The sequence below is a fragment of the Aphanomyces astaci genome (assembly GCF_000520075.1).
Source record: "Aphanomyces astaci strain APO3 unplaced genomic scaffold supercont1.42, whole genome shotgun sequence".
NCBI lineage: Eukaryota > Oomycota > Saprolegniomycetes > Saprolegniales > Verrucalvaceae > Aphanomyces > Aphanomyces astaci.
In genome coordinates, this window is record NW_009798305.1 from 337583 (window position 1) to 357679 (window position 20097).

The 20097-nt window shown below is 41.4% G+C and overlaps 5 protein-coding genes and 1 non-coding gene across 7 annotated transcripts in view; 4 read left to right on the plus strand and 2 right to left on the minus strand.

Moving 5' to 3' along the window:
- The first annotated feature begins 48 nt into the window (after window positions 1-48).
- H257_12712 lies at window positions 49-120 on the plus strand. The gene has a single exon. It is a non-coding gene; the product is annotated as a tRNA-Pro (tRNA).
- A 790-nt stretch (window positions 121-910) lies between these two features.
- H257_12713 (hypothetical protein) lies at window positions 911-1363 on the plus strand (the record flags this gene model as incomplete). Its single annotated transcript, XM_009840014.1, has 2 exons — window positions 911-1131; window positions 1237-1363. 2 exons carry the CDS (start codon window positions 911-913, stop codon window positions 1361-1363), a joined length of 348 nt encoding a protein of 115 aa, XP_009838316.1.
- Window positions 1364-3792: 2429 nt separating this feature from the next.
- On the plus strand, window positions 3793-4380 carry H257_12714 (hypothetical protein). The gene has a single exon (XM_009840015.1). It carries the CDS (start codon window positions 3935-3937, stop codon window positions 4361-4363), a length of 429 nt encoding a protein of 142 aa, XP_009838317.1. The 5' UTR covers window positions 3793-3934; the 3' UTR covers window positions 4364-4380.
- Window positions 4381-4861: 481 nt separating this feature from the next.
- Window positions 4862-7526, minus strand: H257_12715 (hypothetical protein). The gene is made up of 6 exons (XM_009840016.1): window positions 7051-7526; window positions 6857-6991; window positions 6507-6679; window positions 6059-6224; window positions 5158-5487; window positions 4862-4985 (listed from the first exon to the last, which is right to left on the minus strand). The coding sequence occupies exons 1-6, from the start codon at window positions 7462-7464 to the stop codon at window positions 4923-4925; spliced, it is 1281 nt and encodes a 426-aa protein (XP_009838318.1). The 5' UTR covers window positions 7465-7526; the 3' UTR covers window positions 4862-4922.
- A 636-nt stretch (window positions 7527-8162) lies between these two features.
- On the plus strand, window positions 8163-9470 carry H257_12716 (hypothetical protein; the record flags this gene model as incomplete). The annotated part of the gene is made up of 4 exons (XM_009840017.1): window positions 8163-8537; window positions 8592-8876; window positions 8969-9153; window positions 9215-9470. The coding sequence occupies 4 exons, from the start codon at window positions 8163-8165 to the stop codon at window positions 9468-9470; spliced, it is 1101 nt and encodes a 366-aa protein (XP_009838319.1).
- Window positions 9471-12255: 2785 nt separating this feature from the next.
- The window catches only part of H257_12717, a 9535-nt gene continuing 1693 nt past the window's right edge, over window positions 12256-20097 (minus strand). Inside the window, exons 2-13 of one of the 2 annotated variants that reach the window (XM_009840019.1) lie at window positions 19488-19658; window positions 18765-18897; window positions 17869-18166; window positions 16846-16958; window positions 16494-16553; window positions 16187-16395; window positions 15985-16119; window positions 15281-15378; window positions 14288-14503; window positions 13466-13607; window positions 12663-12820; window positions 12256-12579 (exon numbers count right to left, since the gene is read on the minus strand). In XM_009840019.1, coding sequence (XP_009838321.1) covers window positions 12297-12579; window positions 12663-12820; window positions 13466-13607; window positions 14288-14503; window positions 15281-15378; window positions 15985-16119; window positions 16187-16395; window positions 16494-16553; window positions 16846-16958; window positions 17869-18166; window positions 18765-18897; window positions 19488-19658 — 2016 coding nt within the window. In that variant the 3' untranslated portion in view covers window positions 12256-12296. Of the gene's footprint in view, window positions 12580-12662; window positions 12821-13465; window positions 13608-13999; window positions 14504-15280; window positions 15379-15984; window positions 16120-16186; window positions 16396-16493; window positions 16554-16845; window positions 16959-17868; window positions 18167-18764; window positions 18898-19487; window positions 19659-20097 lie in introns of those variants that run through there. The other variant, XM_009840018.1, reaches the window with a different exon arrangement.

Sequence of the window (20097 nt, forward strand, 5' to 3'; positions counted from 1 at the left end):
TGTTTATAGATGACGTGCACCATATTTATCTACATCTAGTATGTGCCAGCCCTAATGGTCTAGTGGTATGATTCCTGCTTTGGGTGCAGGAGGTCCCGGTTTCGATCACCGGTTGGGGCCACCTTTTTTATTTCAGTCACCACTCAGTGCGACCAAACCAACTCAAAGTAGTGAGCACACCGCTAATGACACATTTGTTGCGAAGGAACAATGTTACATGTACAGCACCTGTAGCTTATACATGCAAAACGATGAAGGGCGTCTAGGTTGTGATCGATAAAACGACGGAATATTCTCCGGTGGCTTTTACGAAAGGAAGTCCGGTACGTGTACCTGGTTTCGCTACGATGGCGGTGGCTCCATTCGCAGGAGAAATAAACATGTCTTCGTTGGTGCGTGGACAGAAGTTACTCCTAGTTAGCTTACATAGCTGACGCTGCTATTATCATCACGCCCAGAACTCGTCTGTCTACATCACGTTACGGACATCAAGGTTGGCGCATCAACCATAACTATTAACGGGATCACAGCTCCGCACGATTTAGCCTCGAGGACAAAGTCAGGCCATATGAGGGCTCAGTGGTTCGCTAGAGCACTAGTGCTACTGCAAGGTACACACACGGGCGAGAGGACGAAACCATAATACCGGTAAAGCTACATCAATTGTTCATTACATTCATTGCAATGAGAGCCCAACATTGACGGATGCGTGAAGATTGTTGATGTTGTTCCAAATATCTAGGCATGACCACAGTACTACATATTATACTGGCATTTCTCTATAGTTTTGTATGTAAGGTATCCCCACTCTGATACCATACCACAGCGGTTCACATTTCATCAGTCAAACTGGACTACAGTGGCCACCAACATCACTGTAACAACCCAACCAACTTGACCATCTCAACACATGCAAGCGCTGTTCAGCTTCGTGGGTCTACTCAAGCTAGTTCTGCGCGAACGTGAGCGTAAAAAGTATGCGTTCGTTGTGTACTTGGTGCATTGCTTGCATTACCTCTGGGCAGCCAAGCGGCCCACGCTCACCCACCAAGATACATCGACCACACGTCAGATCCTGCGCTCGTGTCGCCGTCTCGGTATATCTCCTTGCTCTGGCTCGTACCTGCAAACGTACGTATTGTAGAGCAAAGTACCATCCGACTTGGTACCTGTTTAACGGGTACGTGGTGTGCGTGGAAATCGATTTTTCTATGTATTCTATTGACTGAGGTATAGCCATCTCCAAACGCTTATGGTGGCGTTGTCCGTAACGGCTCCTACGATCACATACGACAGACAGCTCCTGACTCTGTCCGACAGAGGGACGGTGTCACTGGACTGGGCCATTCCAACGACGCACTAAACAAAAAGAAATGGATTTTATTTTAAAAAAATATTTTTTGGAATAATAAAAAACGACAGAACAGCAGACATATCCACGTGGCAGCATGCTGTGCGAGCTCAAACCACTCAACCGACTGCGGTGGGATTAATATTTTTATTATTTTGTTTCTTAATGCTCACGTGAACGATGTGTGTTGTTGGCTGTAGTTTATCTTGCACGGGTTGACTGGCAGCAGCGACGAAGTACGTACAGTAGGTAGATAAATAGTACCCGCCTTGTCACGACCCAGCACTTTTCAGACACATGACTTGTGGTGGTGACCAACTATTTTATTATATTTATATATTTGTATTTTTTCTCGTTCTTGACGGTAGTGTTGCTCTTGGATGATTTGTATAGCCATATACTCGAAAGACGGTGGAGCGGTTATTACACGACGGATGGCGCGTTGTCGTGACGAACGCGCGAGGATGTGGCCGCAACCCGGTACTGCCAACTAACTACATTATTTAATGATTCGTCCTATTTTTTGCGTGAATATAATATATATTTATTGATCGCGATATTTCTACTTGTCGAGCACGGATGGTATTGACGCTGCCGTCCTAACTCTGTTAAAGTACATCCATACATTGAGGTCTTGCAGAGCCTGAGCAATGCCATATAATTCTATATTGACGTCGATTTCACGATACTACTTGTCCATGTCTTGATGTGTGTTTTGTATGCATCTTTCTTTGGGTATATATATATATATATATTGTGCATTTCACCCAAATTTGGACATTTCGCCAAATGCCAAATAGCATTCGAATTCATTTGATTCAATATAAGCTTGTACAAACTATAAAATACAAAGATTAGTACATACTAGTATATAGTTTTGCCCAATGTGGAGGGACTGGGGCCGAATCTAAAGTCTGGATTGGCAGAAATTCGACAGGACATGACATGATTTGATTAGTTCTTTACTCCATTCTCTCTAAAGTCATTGAGGCTCCAGTTTCGAATCGACAATATATATATATTGAGGCTCCAGTTTCGAATCGACAATATATATATATTTGCCATATGTCCTAACTTGCATCTCGAATACCTTCACATTCTCTACTGAGCTTAATATAGTATATATTTTGACGTGGATATGTACCAGTAAATAGACTCTAGAGTTCTGACCATGTCAGCTATCATTCGTATCTCTGTCTACCTTGTGGTTCCCTTCATCCCAGGTCCTGGCTTTTGTTTGTCGTCGATACTCAACCAAGTATCAATCATTAGTACTTTCCCTTGCAAATCCCATATATATATCTTGTCCTGGACACCCACTGTATGTAGTTGTTTTGCCCAGCCTACACCCACGACGACCACGAAGCCATCTCGTACATCGCCATTTGGCCCTTTGCACTCCGTTGATGGGCGTGGGGTGCGCCAACATCCTGTTCAAGTACGTGGGCGAAGAAAGCGCGTCTTGTGTGCTCACGGCGGCCGTGTCTGTGGCTAATCCGTTTGACTTTGTTGTGACGAACCTCCACATCACGCACTCGTGGTTCCATCGCCTTGTGTACAACGCTGCCATGACCAAAAACTTGCTCCAAATGGTGTTTGACGAGGTAAAATCAAGTAAAGTCGGTATCCATCGCTCGATATTGTTGATATCGACGACCTTACGTCGGCATTTCGGATTGGCTGAATAGACTTTTTGTTTTTTTCTGTAAGAGCCAATCAAATCCACTCCATTTTCGAGGGTCGAGTAGAGATTCGAGATTGATACGAGACGGGGGTCTGGCTACTCTATGGACGTACAAGCCCATTGCTTGACGATTCTCTATTATAGTGGATTTATCACATCCTTCCTCTGCCTATATTATGTTTATTTGAATTCTACGTGTTTGCTACTATAGATCTATTCCAGGTACAAGTAGTTTTGTCGGGGAATTTGGCATTTAATTGTCCATTGTTGTGTAGTGTGTGTATGTATGTGGTGGAGTGTTGAAAATATATTTATTACTAGACCCCCTCTTTGATGTACCTACTATTGACTTGGTTATATATATATATATACTAGTATTATTTATGTTGTTATATATCGAACCATGATCAGCCTGACGAGGCCGACGACGGACGACGGGGTTTCCCACGTCTTTCTTTATGCTGTCATGTTTGATCACCATACAGTACTATAAAATGCATGTCCATATTCTTGTTACCGTCCGTTCCAAGCTCTTTTTAACCCAATTCATGCGTAGTCATAGTAGTAGTAGTAGTACCCTCCCTCTACCTAATAAATAAATATATAAATAATATATATATATATATATAAATGTATAAATATAATATAAATATAAAAATATAAATAAAAATGTATATATAATATATAATATATATATATAATACATATATATATAATGTAGTTTGATCAATTCGAAACCCTCTATCCTCTCTAAAACATCCATTTCTCTACCCTAGACCAACGCGCACGAACATTTGACGGACCATCCGGCCGTGGACTTGGCGCGGCTTCGGCAAGTCCAGACGCTGACCGAGTACGACCTCCACGTGAGCCGCCATACATTTGGGTACATCACCCCCATGGACACGTACCGCGATGCGTCGAGCGCCGCGTACATCAAGCACATTGCGATTCCGACGCTGTGCGTCTCTGCCAGAGATGACCCCATCTGCCCACACACTGTGATTCCGTATGACGAGTGCCGATCGAATCCAAACGTCGTGCTTTGCGTGACTCACTCGGGCGGTCACGTTGGCTGCTTTACGAGCGACCACTTGCTGGACGATAAGCCAGGCATGTGGTGCGCCGACGTGATTGCTCAATACTGCTACGGTATGATGGCAAAAGAACAAGACAACGAAATCGAGGCCAGTGTACTACTAGTACATCCTCCAGAACAACGACTCGAACGGCCGGTCAAGCTGGACGATGGACACTGTACGAGTCGTGTCCTACCACCCTATTTGGAATGGGCGCGAGGGGGAGATACTTCGACTTGGGCGAGCTAACTAACTATGCATCTCCATATATATATATATATATGAATGTGTGTGTTATATGGGGTGCCATCAAGAACGATCGGCTGCGACATCGTTTGTCCAGTTTTAGTACTACACTACTAGTACTAGTTTTACTTCTAGTTCAACGAGATCGAATGGCCAAGACGCCACAAGTCAACCCATTTTTTGTTTGACTTGGACTTGAATGGATCTGTCAGACGAGTATTTGTCGGGGATATATATATATATAACTTAACTATGATTCTATACTAGTATACTCGTAACTGAAGTAGTACTATTAATAGTACTAGTAAAAAGTCCTAACATAATGGTGCAAAGGTACGACCAATACGGTATATAAAACCCAATCCGAATCGGTTTTGCCACGTTGTGAGTTGGAACATGTGAAGGGTATGATTGTTTATTATTTATTTCGGAGTATAATTCCGTTTACAGCTTCCATTGTAAAAGTGTAGACATAAATATATAAATATATATATCAATAGATATGGATATATATATTAATAGATATAGGTGATACTATATATATCCTACAGCACACTCGACTCTACTCTCGCACGACACCACCAACTCCATAGTCTTGTAGTATCACCATCACCATCTCGACCACCTACATTCCGCCACATTAGTTTTTTATATATATATATCAATCCGTACAAACCACCACCTCTCTCTTTCACATGTATCAATATCAAGCCCTATAATATATATATATATATATATATATATATATATATATCACAATATGCCCATAAAAAATCCCCATACTCGTATACTATTACCTCGGACAGCGCTTGACGATATAGAGGGTACCCCCCAGCAAACACTTGGCCTTGGATAGTCACTACCCATGGACCTTCCATCAGTACCCTCCATCTTCTTTCGTCCACTTGACGATGGCTGGAGGACTCGGCGGTGGTCGCGGGGGTGCGGAAAAACGAGCTCAGGGCGGAATGCATAATTTTGTGGTTGGTTTGGTGGGTACTAGTAGTAGGTAGGCGACGGCGGTGCAGGGTACTAGTAGTAGTCCTAGTCGCTCCAAATGGACTTTCGTTGTGCTGGGCACGTGGTGCCTCGGTGGGGTTGGTACTGTTTAGCATCGCATCCACCAACTATAAAAAAATACACGTCCATATATTATATTACCTCCTGATATTATATATATATCTTAAAAAATACACCACCCATATAATATATATACATGATATTTCGCTTGACAACGTGTGATGGAGACGAATGCTATAACCATGTAGTAGTACTACTAGTAGTACTAGTTGTATTCGTGGTAGAGCGTGTGATATATATATATATATATAGCATATCACAATCGAGTCCCATAAGCAAGTAGTAGTACTAGACCGAGTGAGATTCCTATGCATACACTCACCACCATGTATATAAAACATCTTTCAATAACGTAATCACTTGTCATATTCAGTAGTACATGATACCAACGATGAGTAATATCCTAATAGTAGTACTAGTAATATTCTAGTACTAGTTGAGCTGTATCCAATACAAATCCCGACACTCTCCACACATAGTACCATGTTTCTCCTACTCGTATATAAATACATCGAGTTTACAGCATCCAATGAAGAAAAAACACAAAACAAACATAACCAGCAGTAGTAGTACTAGTAGTACTAGTAATATATATCCCTACAACCGTACAATTCGTACCTGAATAAACAGTCGAATGGATTTGGCAGATGTCGACAGAGGCAACTCGACGTGCAATCGAAGTGGCCACCATGGCGTCTCTTGAAATAAAACCATCGGCGCATCCATCGATTTACCCGCGGGGACATAAATCTTGGATAACACATCGCATGTTGTGAGCACATATCTACGAAAAAATACCATTAAATACTATTCAGTCGTCGATAAAATCTATATTTACACCCAATCGGTTGATAACTATACGACGAAGCTTCGTTGCTAAAAAATTAAAAATAAATCAAATAAAAATAAATAAAAATAAAAACACTACTGCATGCACTAAATAACATCGATCTCTCAAACGGGTCAAGGATTCCATGAGTGTGTGCTGTTGTGAACATGAAAACGAGCGACATTGATTACTTTATATATATATATATCTACAAATATAATATAGATTCGACCATACCCAATTGGTGCATCTTGCAACACGCCAGTAGGGGCATGGTCCAAGTGCACATGGCGCTTGTGATGGGTATATGTAGTACGACTACTAGTATTACTAGTAGTAGTGGGGATGTCGTCGTCCGCTGGTCGGGTTGGGTTAATCAAGAGCAGTTGCGACCCCGAGATATTGCGCACCTATAAACCAACCAATTATATCCAACGAATTCAAAATAGTTTTTAGGGGTTTCTTTCAATAAATGATCTGGATATATATTTTCCCAAGGCATAATATATATATATATATAGGGGTTTCGTTCAATGAATGATCTGGATATATATTTTCCCAAGGCATAATATATATATATAATGTACCACGGGCACCAGCGCAAGGCCGAATAGGACACATACGCCAGTGTAAAATCCCCTTAAAATGTCGTCCGCGATCCCAGGAAAGACCAAGATGTACAGAAAGTAGAACGTCATGCACAGCACCAGAATCTTCACCACCTAATGGAAGGATGATGAACCAACATGCTTCGCGGGTGGATGGAGATGGAAGTTCGTACTGTGGTGATCTCGAACAGTAGTGTCTTGGCAGAGCCTCGGCGGACGGCCACTTCGCGGATGACGTCGCCCGCTTTGTTCAACCACAACAGCAACGGCACCCCGAAGATCCACAGTGGCCATTGACACAGCAAGGTCGTGAGACGGACGGCCTGCAGCGCGGCGCAGAACAACCCGACGCGAAACAGCCAGTACGTTTCCCACAAGATCATCGTCCGGGCTTCCCCTGGCCACTTCCACCGGTCCGGCGTGAGCGAGTGCAACAGGAAGAACGTTAGGCGCGCCAACGGCATGGCAATCACCAGGGAAAAGAAGAGCAAGAGCACACACAGGTACAGCTGGTACCCCGCATTCATCTCCGTCACCCACCAGTCTTGAAAGTCGGCAGGCGACTTGACGACACACACCTCCACCATCTCGACAAGAGCGGCGGCGGTCTCGCTGTTGGGACAAGGTGAAGCTATGGGTTCGTTCCGCACAGGGATTGGTCCAATTTCTACAAACGAAGCGATTTCATTGGTGGAGTCCATCACCTGTTTTGGCAATTCCAGGGTTAAATTCATTGTTTAAATGTTCTCAGGCTTAAATAACGTCTAAAGTAACTTGAATAACGGTTGGGTGCGTTGTTTAATAGTAAAAATACTTTAAATTACTTCATCTAATGCAATGATTGGTTGGTTGAAGGTAGTTTCGTAGTTGTAACATTAGCACTGTACGTGGAAGGCAAGGGCGCACTACACGATGTATTGTACTCCCATTTCACATCCTAATATGGTATGCATCGTGATGAACTCGTGGTTGCTCTGCGTAAGTTGGCCAGGTGCTGCAACTCGATTACTAGTTAGCGGTTGAAATAAAGGAAGGGTTGTTTTATCTGCTGAAATGCAGGGTTTAGCGTTGTTTTATCTTCAATCGGTCTTATATTATTTTAAACGCCTGGTTCTTTAACAGAGTTAAACAACGGGTAAATTACCTGAAAAGCACAATACATGCGTAATTCATACGTAAGTTAGTATAAATCGGAGGAATGTCGTAAACATTTTGCAGTGATAAATTGCACCAATCACATCGGTGCGTTTGACCACAGATGCACCAGCCTAACGCACTGTCAACCATGCCATCCAACACTGGCGCGACCCATGCCCACACGGACGCGATCCTGATGATTGTCGACAAAACCCTCGCTCGGCGTCGATACTTTCGAGAGAAGCAGCGCGAGCATCGCCGCAAGGTATATGCTGACGAGGCGTTTGTCAAAGCACAGTACGAGCACCTTCAGTCGGTCCTTGATGGCCTTCAAGCAGGCAGGCCGTCGTCAGTGGCGCCGCGTGAAGCAAGCGATGGTCCGTTGTCGTGGCATTCCGTTGCTACCGTGTTCAAAAGAGAAGCGCATCGTGTCTTGAAAGACCGCCAGTCCCTCGTCACTCAAACGCAAGCGTATCAATCCCTCATGCACGCCATGCAACGCTTTGTCATGCTGAACATTCCGGTGCGTGTTCACATTTCCATAGAGACAATCATATGAGATTGTTTCTGGATGTAGCCGCCCATGTCCCGCAGCAATGACGCGTGGCACAGTGCCACGCTGATGGCCGACCCGAGGGCTCGAAACCTGGGCAAGGAGTGGCTCACGCAGCAAATGTACCACAACATACACGAGCCGTTCGCGTTGCTTCCTGCCGTGAGAAATGAAGACGAGTTTGTCCAATATGACTTTCAAGCGTCGGACGAGCACGATGATTCGTTTACGTGGATGCAGCGGGTACAGTTCACGTGGCCTGGAACGATGCAAATGTTTCGGCGTGTGGTCGAGACCAACATGCAGGCGGTGAATTTCCCCAATTTTGTCGAAACGGCAAGTAACTTAGTCGGATGAACGAATGGACGAGGAGGGTCAACCTGATCTTTGTATTTGGTTAGGTGGTGCAAGAGATGACATCCAACACTCGCCTGTTTCACACGATCACTCCTAAAGGAGCGTTCGTGAACACGCTCCAAGGCCACTTCGTCGAAGCCAACCGGTTCATCGTGGTCGAGCGGCAAGTCGAACACGACGAAACATACGTATGCCACCCCCTCCAGCTGCAGCGGCACGACATGTCGTGGTATGTATTTACTGTTCGTTCAGGGGTTGTCAACGGCTCAGCGTTTTCATTGCATGAATAGGACCGAGGTTCGGCAAGTATCGCCAACACACATCTTGGTGCGCTCAGTCGACCGTGTGTCGCACATATTTCGACCCGCCACCGGGTTTTTGAGTGTGGACGAGCTAGCAGCGTTGGTGGACATCGACTTGAAGGGCATGGAAGACGACCAGAAGGATGCGCTCGTGCGGCGCGAAGTGATCCGACGGTCGTACGCGGGTTACTTGTCTTGGCGACAACGTTTCATGGACTTGATGCACCAGAGAGCGACAAACTAATATTCTCTGGCCACACTACTACTGTAGTATATTGTTATGAGACCAATATATTGTCGATTTGATAGTACAAATGTTTGGGGTGCAATCGATCCACAAAATCGATCTGATTGGTTGTTGAATTTCATTGAGGAGGTGGTTTTGATTGGCTAATAATGTTGAGCTCATCGGAGGTAGCCAATCAAATCGGATTTCAATTCCAACGAGAAACCACAACACAATGAAATTTCACTCGAAAGCACAATAGGAACACATGTTCTCTTTAATGGAAGGCAAGTAAGTCGACGAATGCAAATAACCAATGTATGATAACTTTTTCGGAGTAGTCATCGTAGAATTCGCATATCTCCGCTCACACGAAGGCTCATTTAATATGAAAACTGAAGAGATGGCTGCTGGCTATATAACGAGACGTGATGTGTGGCGATTGCACTAATTTAGCGTGCGTGAAGCGACCTCAAACATGCCAAAAAACTGAAATATAGCTTACTTTGGGTGTGATTATATCCCACAATAAGCATCGCAACACTGTGCATGCCGCTTTATTACGTAGTATCAATGCTGCTGTACATGCTACCATGGTCTTGCGTTGATCGGTGATCTCTGAGCCACGAAGCAGCACATTAAAGACTCATTTTGGCGAAAGCTTCAAATATAGCGTGAAAGATTACAAGCAATTATTGTCATCTTGAGCTATAATTTATAGCATACATTGATATGTAATTTATAGCATACATTGATATGTTGTGTTATAACTTTCTAACATTTAAATTTCATATTTTAATATGTTATGCAACCGTTTTGTGTGGAGCAAAGCAACTCAGCGCAATCGATTGAGGACGATGCCAATCCTTCAAAATGGCAATTAAAAGCAGTGCACGTTGCTTTCTTCCTCAGGCTGAACTCAATTTGATTCTAGTGTGTTGTATGGTGAGATGAACTATGCACTGCCATTTCGTTTGAGGATTGTAAAGTTGATCGTTTCCCGCAGCCTCCAGTACATGACTTTGACATCGAATACCTCTGACAGCTTTTCTACGAGCAGTGTAATGAATGCAGATATTGAAACTTTGTTGAGGCTACTCTTCCGAGCCTAGAAATGTGGCGATTGAACCATTGTAGCATGAGGGATGAATCGTCAAAGTAGCCAGCCAAAAAAGGAAAATATAACCTATTTTGCAAGTAAATAAACTCGATTAATATATAATCATAACGACCTCTACAATGCGACATGTTGTAGAGAAAACGCTTGTGAACATGCGAACTGTGAGCCTTGGGTCGATGTGTATATTTTATAGCCCATGTTGAGTGACTTTGAAAGTGTCTGTCTCAAATATTGCATCCAAGTTTACTAACTTTGCTATATTAGCTTCCAAAAAATAACAATACTACAGTACGTAGTACATAACATCGTTTTGAAGTTCTTAAAAATTCTATTCACACCATGATAATAATAATGAACGGTTTTTTGTTTCGAAGAAAAGTGCGCTTCCATGGAGCAAGGACCAAATCATCAGCGAAGGTGCGACGACGAAGGTTTCTATCAACCAGGTGAAGTAAGAACTCATTCGATCGTGTAACATTGCGATTATAGGCATCAAAGCTCCATCGAGTTCATTCGAATATGACCATTTCCCTCCTGGCTAATAGCAATCCGAAACACCAACTGGAAGTATCCCATCTGAAACAGTTGCAAAACAGGGGTAATATTAGTAATCAATAGTACTCGCCCTGTTCTCTATTCACAGTCAATATACCAGTAAAAAGACTTCCGAATCGACAATACTCGGAGTAACTACCGATAGTGAGTACTGGTATTTCATAGTCAATTCACACTGTCAATTCACAAACTACCTTTAGTACCCACCCCACGAAGTCCTTGCTCAAGACATCGTCCCCGTGGCTGTGTGAAAAGTCAACGTACTGTAGATATCGGGTTGCTTTTCTGCTGAGGGCTCCAAAGTCGAATCAATGCGACAACACCACTGGGAATTGTGTTGGCCATACTATAACCTGGTTGTGAATACAACCGTGGTATAATGTTATGGTATACATGGTATACTAGTATACTACTACTAGTAGTATGTAATCTCAACTCCTTACTTTGCCCCCCTAATAAATAGTAATTGGATTGCATTGAAGGCCGGGTCTAGTGGATGCCACGGCAGGTGATATTAACATTCGTCAGTAATAGTAAACGGTTTCGCTGCAGTCACGACAACCACGAACAAAATATCGTGTCACGTCATGGTTGGAAGTATGAATAATTGAACATATATATTACTAATACAACTAGTAACAACAATATATTACCAGTACTTCGAAGTACTACGTAGTACTAGTAGTTTGTACTGCAACCTTCCTTCATTTGATCACATGGATTATTCATAACGTAAAAGTCCAATTTAAGGTGCTCGATCCAATTTAAGGTCGATCCAATTTAAGGTGCAGCGAATTAGCCAATCAATTCCTACAAAGGCAGTTTTTAACCTACCTGCCCAAATAATACGCAAATGGGTATACAAAGACTAAGCTTAAAATGGTGCACCTTCAATTGGACCGCTTGTTTTAAGCTGTAGTGAATGATAAGGAATTATAACAGGAATCATATCGCATTCATAACTCCCGAATAGACCTGGATTTTGGCGTCATGTAACATATTCTAGAATTATAATCCGATACCTACGACTCGAGTTACATGCCTTCCACGGCAGCGTCTCAGATAAAGTGTTCTTAAACTGGAAAATTACGTTAGTACCCTAATTGGTGAAACGAACCCAAAGTTCGCTTGCGGATAAAAACACAATACTATTTTATTACAGTGTAGTGTTAGTTTGCGTGGGGAAAGAACGAGTGCATGGTTTTGGGCTTCTTGGGTTTCCACCCCCCAGTGGACGTAGCGGTGGGTTTTCCAAATTTGGGAATTTTCCTCGCCATCGCTGCGACGGGCGCCGCCAGCTTATTGGCGGCTTCGACATGTCCTTGCAAATCGGGATCTATCCCCACACGCCCAAAGAAGTGGGTCACGTGCTCGAGTGCTTCTTCTGCCACTTGGTACTCTTGGCAGTGGCCTCGTGTCCATTTCGACAACTGACCCGTGTATCGATCATTGCTAGGTGTTGTTGTATACGTGAACATCTATTTTTTAGATGGAATGGACTATATATATATATATATATATATATATATATTTACCGATATCGAGAATCCACGAGAAAGATGGCGCCATAGTCCAAACGATGGCGGATGCATCGACCGAGAGCTTGATTCAACGCTCGGAACGCCTGGTGTTCGTACCATACGCGACCCGGGGCACACGATTTGTCGTATTGGGACCGTTCGTTTTGATATTGCTAATATATATATATATATATATAGTTGGATAAAATATTAATTTTCGACGGTTTCATCCAAATGAAAAATATTCTAAAAAACGGCACAACAAGAACGAGATACTCATGATCTCCCTCATATCCTTCGAAACTTCATACCTTGCGCAATTTATACAGTATATATATTGAATGAGGCAAGGATTTCGAATGATTCAACTTGTATACGATTGTAGTAAACCTCAGATGAAATAATACATTTACTTTAGTTCCTGCACAACCAAATATTCTTAGTTTATAAATCTTATCGAATCTAACCCGTTTACTTCAGTGCGAGGGAGAGGTCAGTAGCGTCTCTAAGTCGTAGTAGGGGCGACAACGAGTATGGGATCACTTCAAGCTACACACAAAACTCCAAAACATGCCAATATGAATGGAAAAAGATTGTACGAAACTGCTCAGCATAAGTCACCCATAGCCTCAAAAGTACGATAGACTTGAGAGAAGGCACACAACTTTTGGACTTACTACACTCCGATTAACTTTAAGCCGCCCCAAACACTGCATATCCACGAATTCACATGCAACTTGGACATTTATGTTCTTAGTACTAGTAGCACCAATACTAGTACTACTAGACCTACTACAATATTCTACTAGAATACGTACTTGTTTGAGTGCAATTTGCTGCTCCTTGATGTTTGGAAACGGAATCCCCACGGCCACAACAGCCCGCGCATTGTCGTTCGAAAAATCAATTCCTTCGCTCACTTTGCCTCGAAATACGGCCAAAAACAGTGCCCCCGTTTTTCTACACAATAATACATACATATATATAACATTAATATCGAATGAAATAATACTGTATGGGTTATTATACTATACATTCATAATAACACGATGCATCTATTGTCGATTTGATACAAATTTGGGGACGGGGTGCAATCAAATCGCGCCGACCAAACCGATCCACAATCGATCGGATTGGTTGAATTTCATTGAGAAGGTTTTGATTGGCTAATAATTTTGAGCTCATCTGAGGTAGCCAATCAAATCGATTTAAATACCAACGAGAAACCACGCCACAACACAATGAAATTTCACTCGAAAGCACAATATATACTTTATTACCAATCGAAAAACTATATGGATCATAGGATACGATTGAATCAAAATTCACAATATACAACTATAGTCATATTAGCTTGTAAAAAAATTAAAAGATAAGACCTACCAACAAATATCGGTATAAAATTATCTCTGGTTACTAAAATAACCCTAATAAGTAAATACACAAAAATACATAGTATATACTACAAAATATGGGTCATACGATACGATTGATCATATATAAATTCACAATACGATACTATATTCACATTCATACCATCTATATATGACATTCGATATGGATTCCCTGTGATTGAATAAAACGTATATTATCAAACGGCGGTAAATGCAATAAAACTACGAAATGTATGGAGATTTTACGTGGCATTGGGCTGGCGGCTGTGGTGAATAGACGTTTTAAACTCGTCCAATAACGCGTCAAAGTCCTTTCCAGCGCCCCGGGGCTCCACAAAACACGTTTTTATTGCCTCCATTTTCGCCATCGTGCCCGTCGTGGTCCATCGGTCACTGAGTAATTGCATGAATCGATACGATGGTAAGAAGACCAACACTCCTCCGGGCACAATGTGGCATAAACTAGAGATACAGTACAAGTGAATATTCATGTTATGGAACTAGTTTTATTATATCACAAGAATATATAGGTGATATACACGTAGTAAATATAGCCATATCGTGACAAAATCCTCATATATAACACGTTGTTCAACGTTACGATTTGTATGTAAATCAAAGGGAACAATAGAAACACTACAAGACTCTAACACACACATGTGTGGATTTACCACAATGCTTGACACTACACAATGATATTGTACCTCAAATTTAGACTTTTGAGCTGATGATATGCCAAATATATCGATTCTTTGGACTGACAGTTGTAGGTAAAGACATCGTCCAGTGTATCACACTCATTTCGGTCACACACTAATCCAATGTTGACTCGAAAAGTGGATTTGATTGGCCACTTGATAAGTGTTGTGGGTTTTGATTGGTCGATATATCGATATTGTCTGCCGAATGTTGGCAATCTCATTCGATTGAGCACCCCCCACTCGGATTTCGAAACGACATGACAATAAATACTTATGATTGAATTAACAATAAATACTTATGATTGAATTAACAATAAATACTTATGATTGAATTAACACAAGCTTGTAAAAAGACACCCTAAACACATGAACACTCTGTCGCAGTTAGATTTCACTACACAACATAGGACAGCAATAATTAGTGTGATGGGCATCTCAGATCTCAACATGAAGAGCATACAAATTTGCCGTACAAATCCTCGATCGACAGAGTTACAAGCCTAATATCCACTCGGTTCCATCGATCGATCCTACGTACTTGAGCACGAGGTCCCCCAGTGCATCTTGATAGGTCAAATCCTGCTGGTTGGCATACGTGGCACTAAAATCGCGATGTTTCGGCGGCCCTTGCACCAGCTACACACAAACCTGACGTAAATATATATATATGTATATATATTGTGAAGTCGCTAGCTATAACCTCCAAACATTCAATAGTCACTATCGTATCACGCTGGATTGGCTGAATATACATACTACAACAACCAATCCGATCCAGACAAAATCCGATTACCCAATCGCATCGATATTTATGGTTCGATTCCACAGTATATATATATATATATATATATATATTGCCAAATCCGTTCCAATTTGGACGACTTCTCAGTTGAATATCTAGCCCATCAAACTACACCATTGCAATATTTGAACCAATAATCGAACACCATACGTTGGTCCCTGCAAAAAGTACATTATGAAATGTGTCTTCCGAATACATTGATTCAAATCAGACACAAATCGAGTCGTGAATCCGCTATCAAGTCCACATTTCAGCGAAATGGACATTATCTTGTACAAATGATCTGTAGTATTACTTTCAATTTCGCCATTCATACGATCAAACCGTGACATTTCATTCGCTACTCCCCAATGAAGACATCAAATTATAGCCAATCAGCGACAAGTCTTTTGACCAATCTAAGAGCACTTTTCTCTTCAACTAGAAAGAAACACTCGTACCGAGCCAAGCCACACTTGTTTGTGCATATTTACAACATGGTTGGCTTCGAGCGTGATGGGAAATGCCGTGCCCAATTCCCCTGCAAACGACGTCATGGGGCTCAGAGTGCCCGATGTCAAGATTACACTGCGCACCTACATCAGAAATAAAAAGGTACTTTGTTGGAAACAATCTAGTACCTAAACGGGAGTTAGGACGTACTTGGGAAGTAATATCGCCAAATGCAACGCCAGCGTAGAGGCACCACACACACGCTTTGTACTCCCAATCCCCCGATCGGCGTCCGTACCCGCGCTGTCGCACGGCTGCCAGTTTGAAGTCGTTGATGTACTGCATCTTGTTGCGGAATAAATAGTCGGCCACATTCAAAATACTCGACAACGCCATCACAGTGGCCATGCCAAGTTTCACTAAACACTACATTTTAGACCCTTCTCCTTGTTGGTTTAGACAGAATTGACGACGAATTAAGTCTATTTTGCGTGGTTTTAAACAGCTAAAATCGTACCTTTTTTCGTAGTTTCGTCGGGGGCGAATTCGCCCTCGGGAATGTTCTCGTCCGTCATCACTACCCACAAAAAACAAAAACATTAGAAACATACTATATATGTCGTACATATACTTGCTCTTATTTTAATATAGTTCGACCTTTCAGAACCATTAACAACATATTGTATCGGCAACCAAGCTAATTAGAATGAAGTGTACGATCATTCGCGTCAATATATATATTTATATATGTATGCATGTAGAATAACTCATGCGAAATCGTATCGAACGCTTTCAATATACAAACAAATGGTTGCCATATCATTTTTAAAATAATATATATATATATATATATATTAATATTTCAATACCAGCTTCCATGGCCATTTTGAAAAAGTCGAGCGATTCGGGGGTTAACCCACAGTATTCACTCAAGATGGCCGCGGCGTCAGGACCACTGTACTGCCGCGTTTCGTATTCGTACCTAACATCACATAGATTAGACATCATGTTTTATAGTAATACTAGTAGTAGCTACTACTACACATTGAACTCTCTGTAACAACACCATGGCAACAAATGTGCATAGTAGCTGGTTGTCTCGGAATAACAAAAAGAAAGTTTGTCATTGACAAAAATACTTAAGAGCATTTTTAACAAGATGTAGTCATACAATAGCTTTTAATCTCAAGCATAAACAAGGTACACACGTACGATAACCAGGATAAAAGATATACTCCTTTGAATAGGGGTAGATCAAAATCATAGCTACAATTCATGGAAATCCTGATACAACTACACGAAAGTATATGGGAGGATTATTTCACCAACATGTTTCGCCTATTGTATAACGAGTCAGTAGAACCGTCCATTGTAGGATTAACCACCCACACCAGTGGATACAGTATAAAAAATATAACAATCGATATAAACGATGCTGCATATTGTCGATTTTCTTCCAATTTCCCATTTCTCCGTGGCTCGTTGAACCCAGCACAACCCGCAACGAGGCATCTGATTGGCTGAAATGCACGTCGCGCTTTCCAATAGAAAAATCGAAATCGAATTATAGCCAACCTCAGCGACAAGTCCTTTTTCAAATGGTTCAACACTGGGAGAGATTGGATTTTGATTCAATCAATCGATATATGGACCATATTCATACCGAATCTCGAATAAGTTTTCAAAAATATTTATAGAAAAATCCGAGGTCCAACATATATATATATAAATAGCTAGCTAGCTAGCTGCAGTGCATACCCCATGGTTCAATCAATCAATCAATCGATGGACCATATTCATACCGAATCTCGAATAATTTTTCAAAAATAGATGGAAAAAATCCTAGGTCCAACATATATATATATATATATATATATATAAATAGTGCATACCCCATGGGTTTAAGCGTCGGCTTGACGTTTGTAAGCCACCGGTTCCATCCGTTGATGAGTTTAAGCAGAGGCTTCAGGTCATGTTTCTTGGAGTCGCTTACGTTAGGGTTCTGCAGCGCAGTCGTGAGGATCTTAGCGCTGTCTTCCAGACTGGCCTGATGCAGCTCAAAGGACGCGGCGTCGCGGCACACATCTTCGATATTATGCGCTTCATCGAAGATTACAACAGCGTTCTTGAGGGTAATCGAGCACGACGATCGGATTTGCGGATCGATGATGTAGTTGTACGGGCAAAACACTAGAAACCGGTCAATTTAGACGATATAAAGCACGCATTGGAAACAATACTAGTATACGGTGGGATAATCAATCAAAGGTTTATATACGTATAATGTGTATTTCGCACCCAATACCTATGTTGGGGGAGTGGAGGATCATCAACACTTAAAGTAACAGTAACGCATTAGTAACAGTAACGCATTACGATTGGACGAAAGAATCAAGGGGTTGCATGGTGATTGGCTAAAAAGAACCAAGGGTGCATGATGATTGGTTAAAAAAGAATGAATGTGGCATATTGAGCAAATCAGAATGAGGGGCTCAAAAGAAAAAAAAGGTTGAGTGAGGATTGGCTAAAACGAGTGAATACCATCCAAGCAGTAAAAATATACGTCGTAAACTTACTGTTAGGTTTATCTACCACGTATATGAGTAAAACTCACAATTATAGTATCGCATATCCGTAGATAGCCATGCTAAGCCCGATACAAACAACAAGAGATGATACAAATACAGTGTCGAGAGAGATAGGGTCATTTTCGTGTACAAGCCACTGTTTTCAACCAATAGGAATCCAGTATGCAGCGCCTTTTCAACCAATCAGAACAAAGCCGTACCGATTTCCGCGATATCTTCTTGCGACCGGGCGTAAAAGTAAGGACATTCCTTCAAATGGTCTCCCAGCGCGACCATATCCTCAATATCCCACACTGGTGGGGCATGTAGTCGGATTTCGTTGCGCTGTTTTCCCTATACAATTTGTCATATAAGTTGGCAACTCGTAGGAATAATGTATTTGATATAAATATTATGATATCCAATATAGAGCATCGTGTCGTCTTTGGCTGTGAAATTACAATTTTACCAGCTGATATTCGGGAATCGATTTGAGTCACAATACAAGCTTATTCAATGCATGGTATAAAAATTGAATAATGTGAACAACGTGAGTTGACGTTCGTAGCAGAATTAGGAGATTCAAAGAGATATTTAACTGGTTGTAGCAGTCTGGAGAATAAAATCATATCTATATCGATTCTAGCTGGGAAATACATTATATGTTATGAATTGGCTACAAATATATATAATGAATTGGCTACAAATGTCCCAATTCTGCGCGATTCGTATAACCAGACACAAATAAATCTCCCCGCGAAGTTTCATTGGCTTTCCCGATGCCGCAGAAAAAAGGAAAAAAATGTAGCCAATCAACGACAAGCATTTTCGCATTGACCAATGGGAGCGATTCAGGATCGGTGTGATCGGCGTGATTTTCGATTGCACGAGGTCCGGATATTCGTACCAAATCAATAATATATATAGCGCTGGTGATTCCTTACCTTGGTTTGAAATCTGCATGTCATCGAGTCTAGCAGGTCGGCGCATTCGTCGGTGAGGTTGCCGCCTTCCAATTTTCGCACACGGGGGTGGACACAGTAATGTTTCTTGGAGCCCAGCAGCGTCATCTTAATTCGACTGGCAAATGGACACTTTTTCAGTTCTTGAATCACCTAATATAATACACACAATCATATATATGTATATATATATATATATATAAGAGCTAGTATTTATATATATACGTTTTGACGTTATCAAAAGGGGTAAAGACGAACCCACGATGAAGAAATCAATGTTAGTCACTGATATAACCACATCAAACACATCTCCATAGCATCACAACATTCATTTCGATATTGTACGTATACAATACCATTTTGTGGCAACGTCGTGTATATATATATATTGTATATATATATATTGTATATATATATATATATATATATTGTATATATATATATTGTATATATATATATATATATATTGTATATATATATATTGTATATATATATATATATATATATATATATATATATATATATATATAGTATATTATAATATGCATTCAATTTTATCGAGACTAGGCATAAACTACTATAGCCTTGAGAT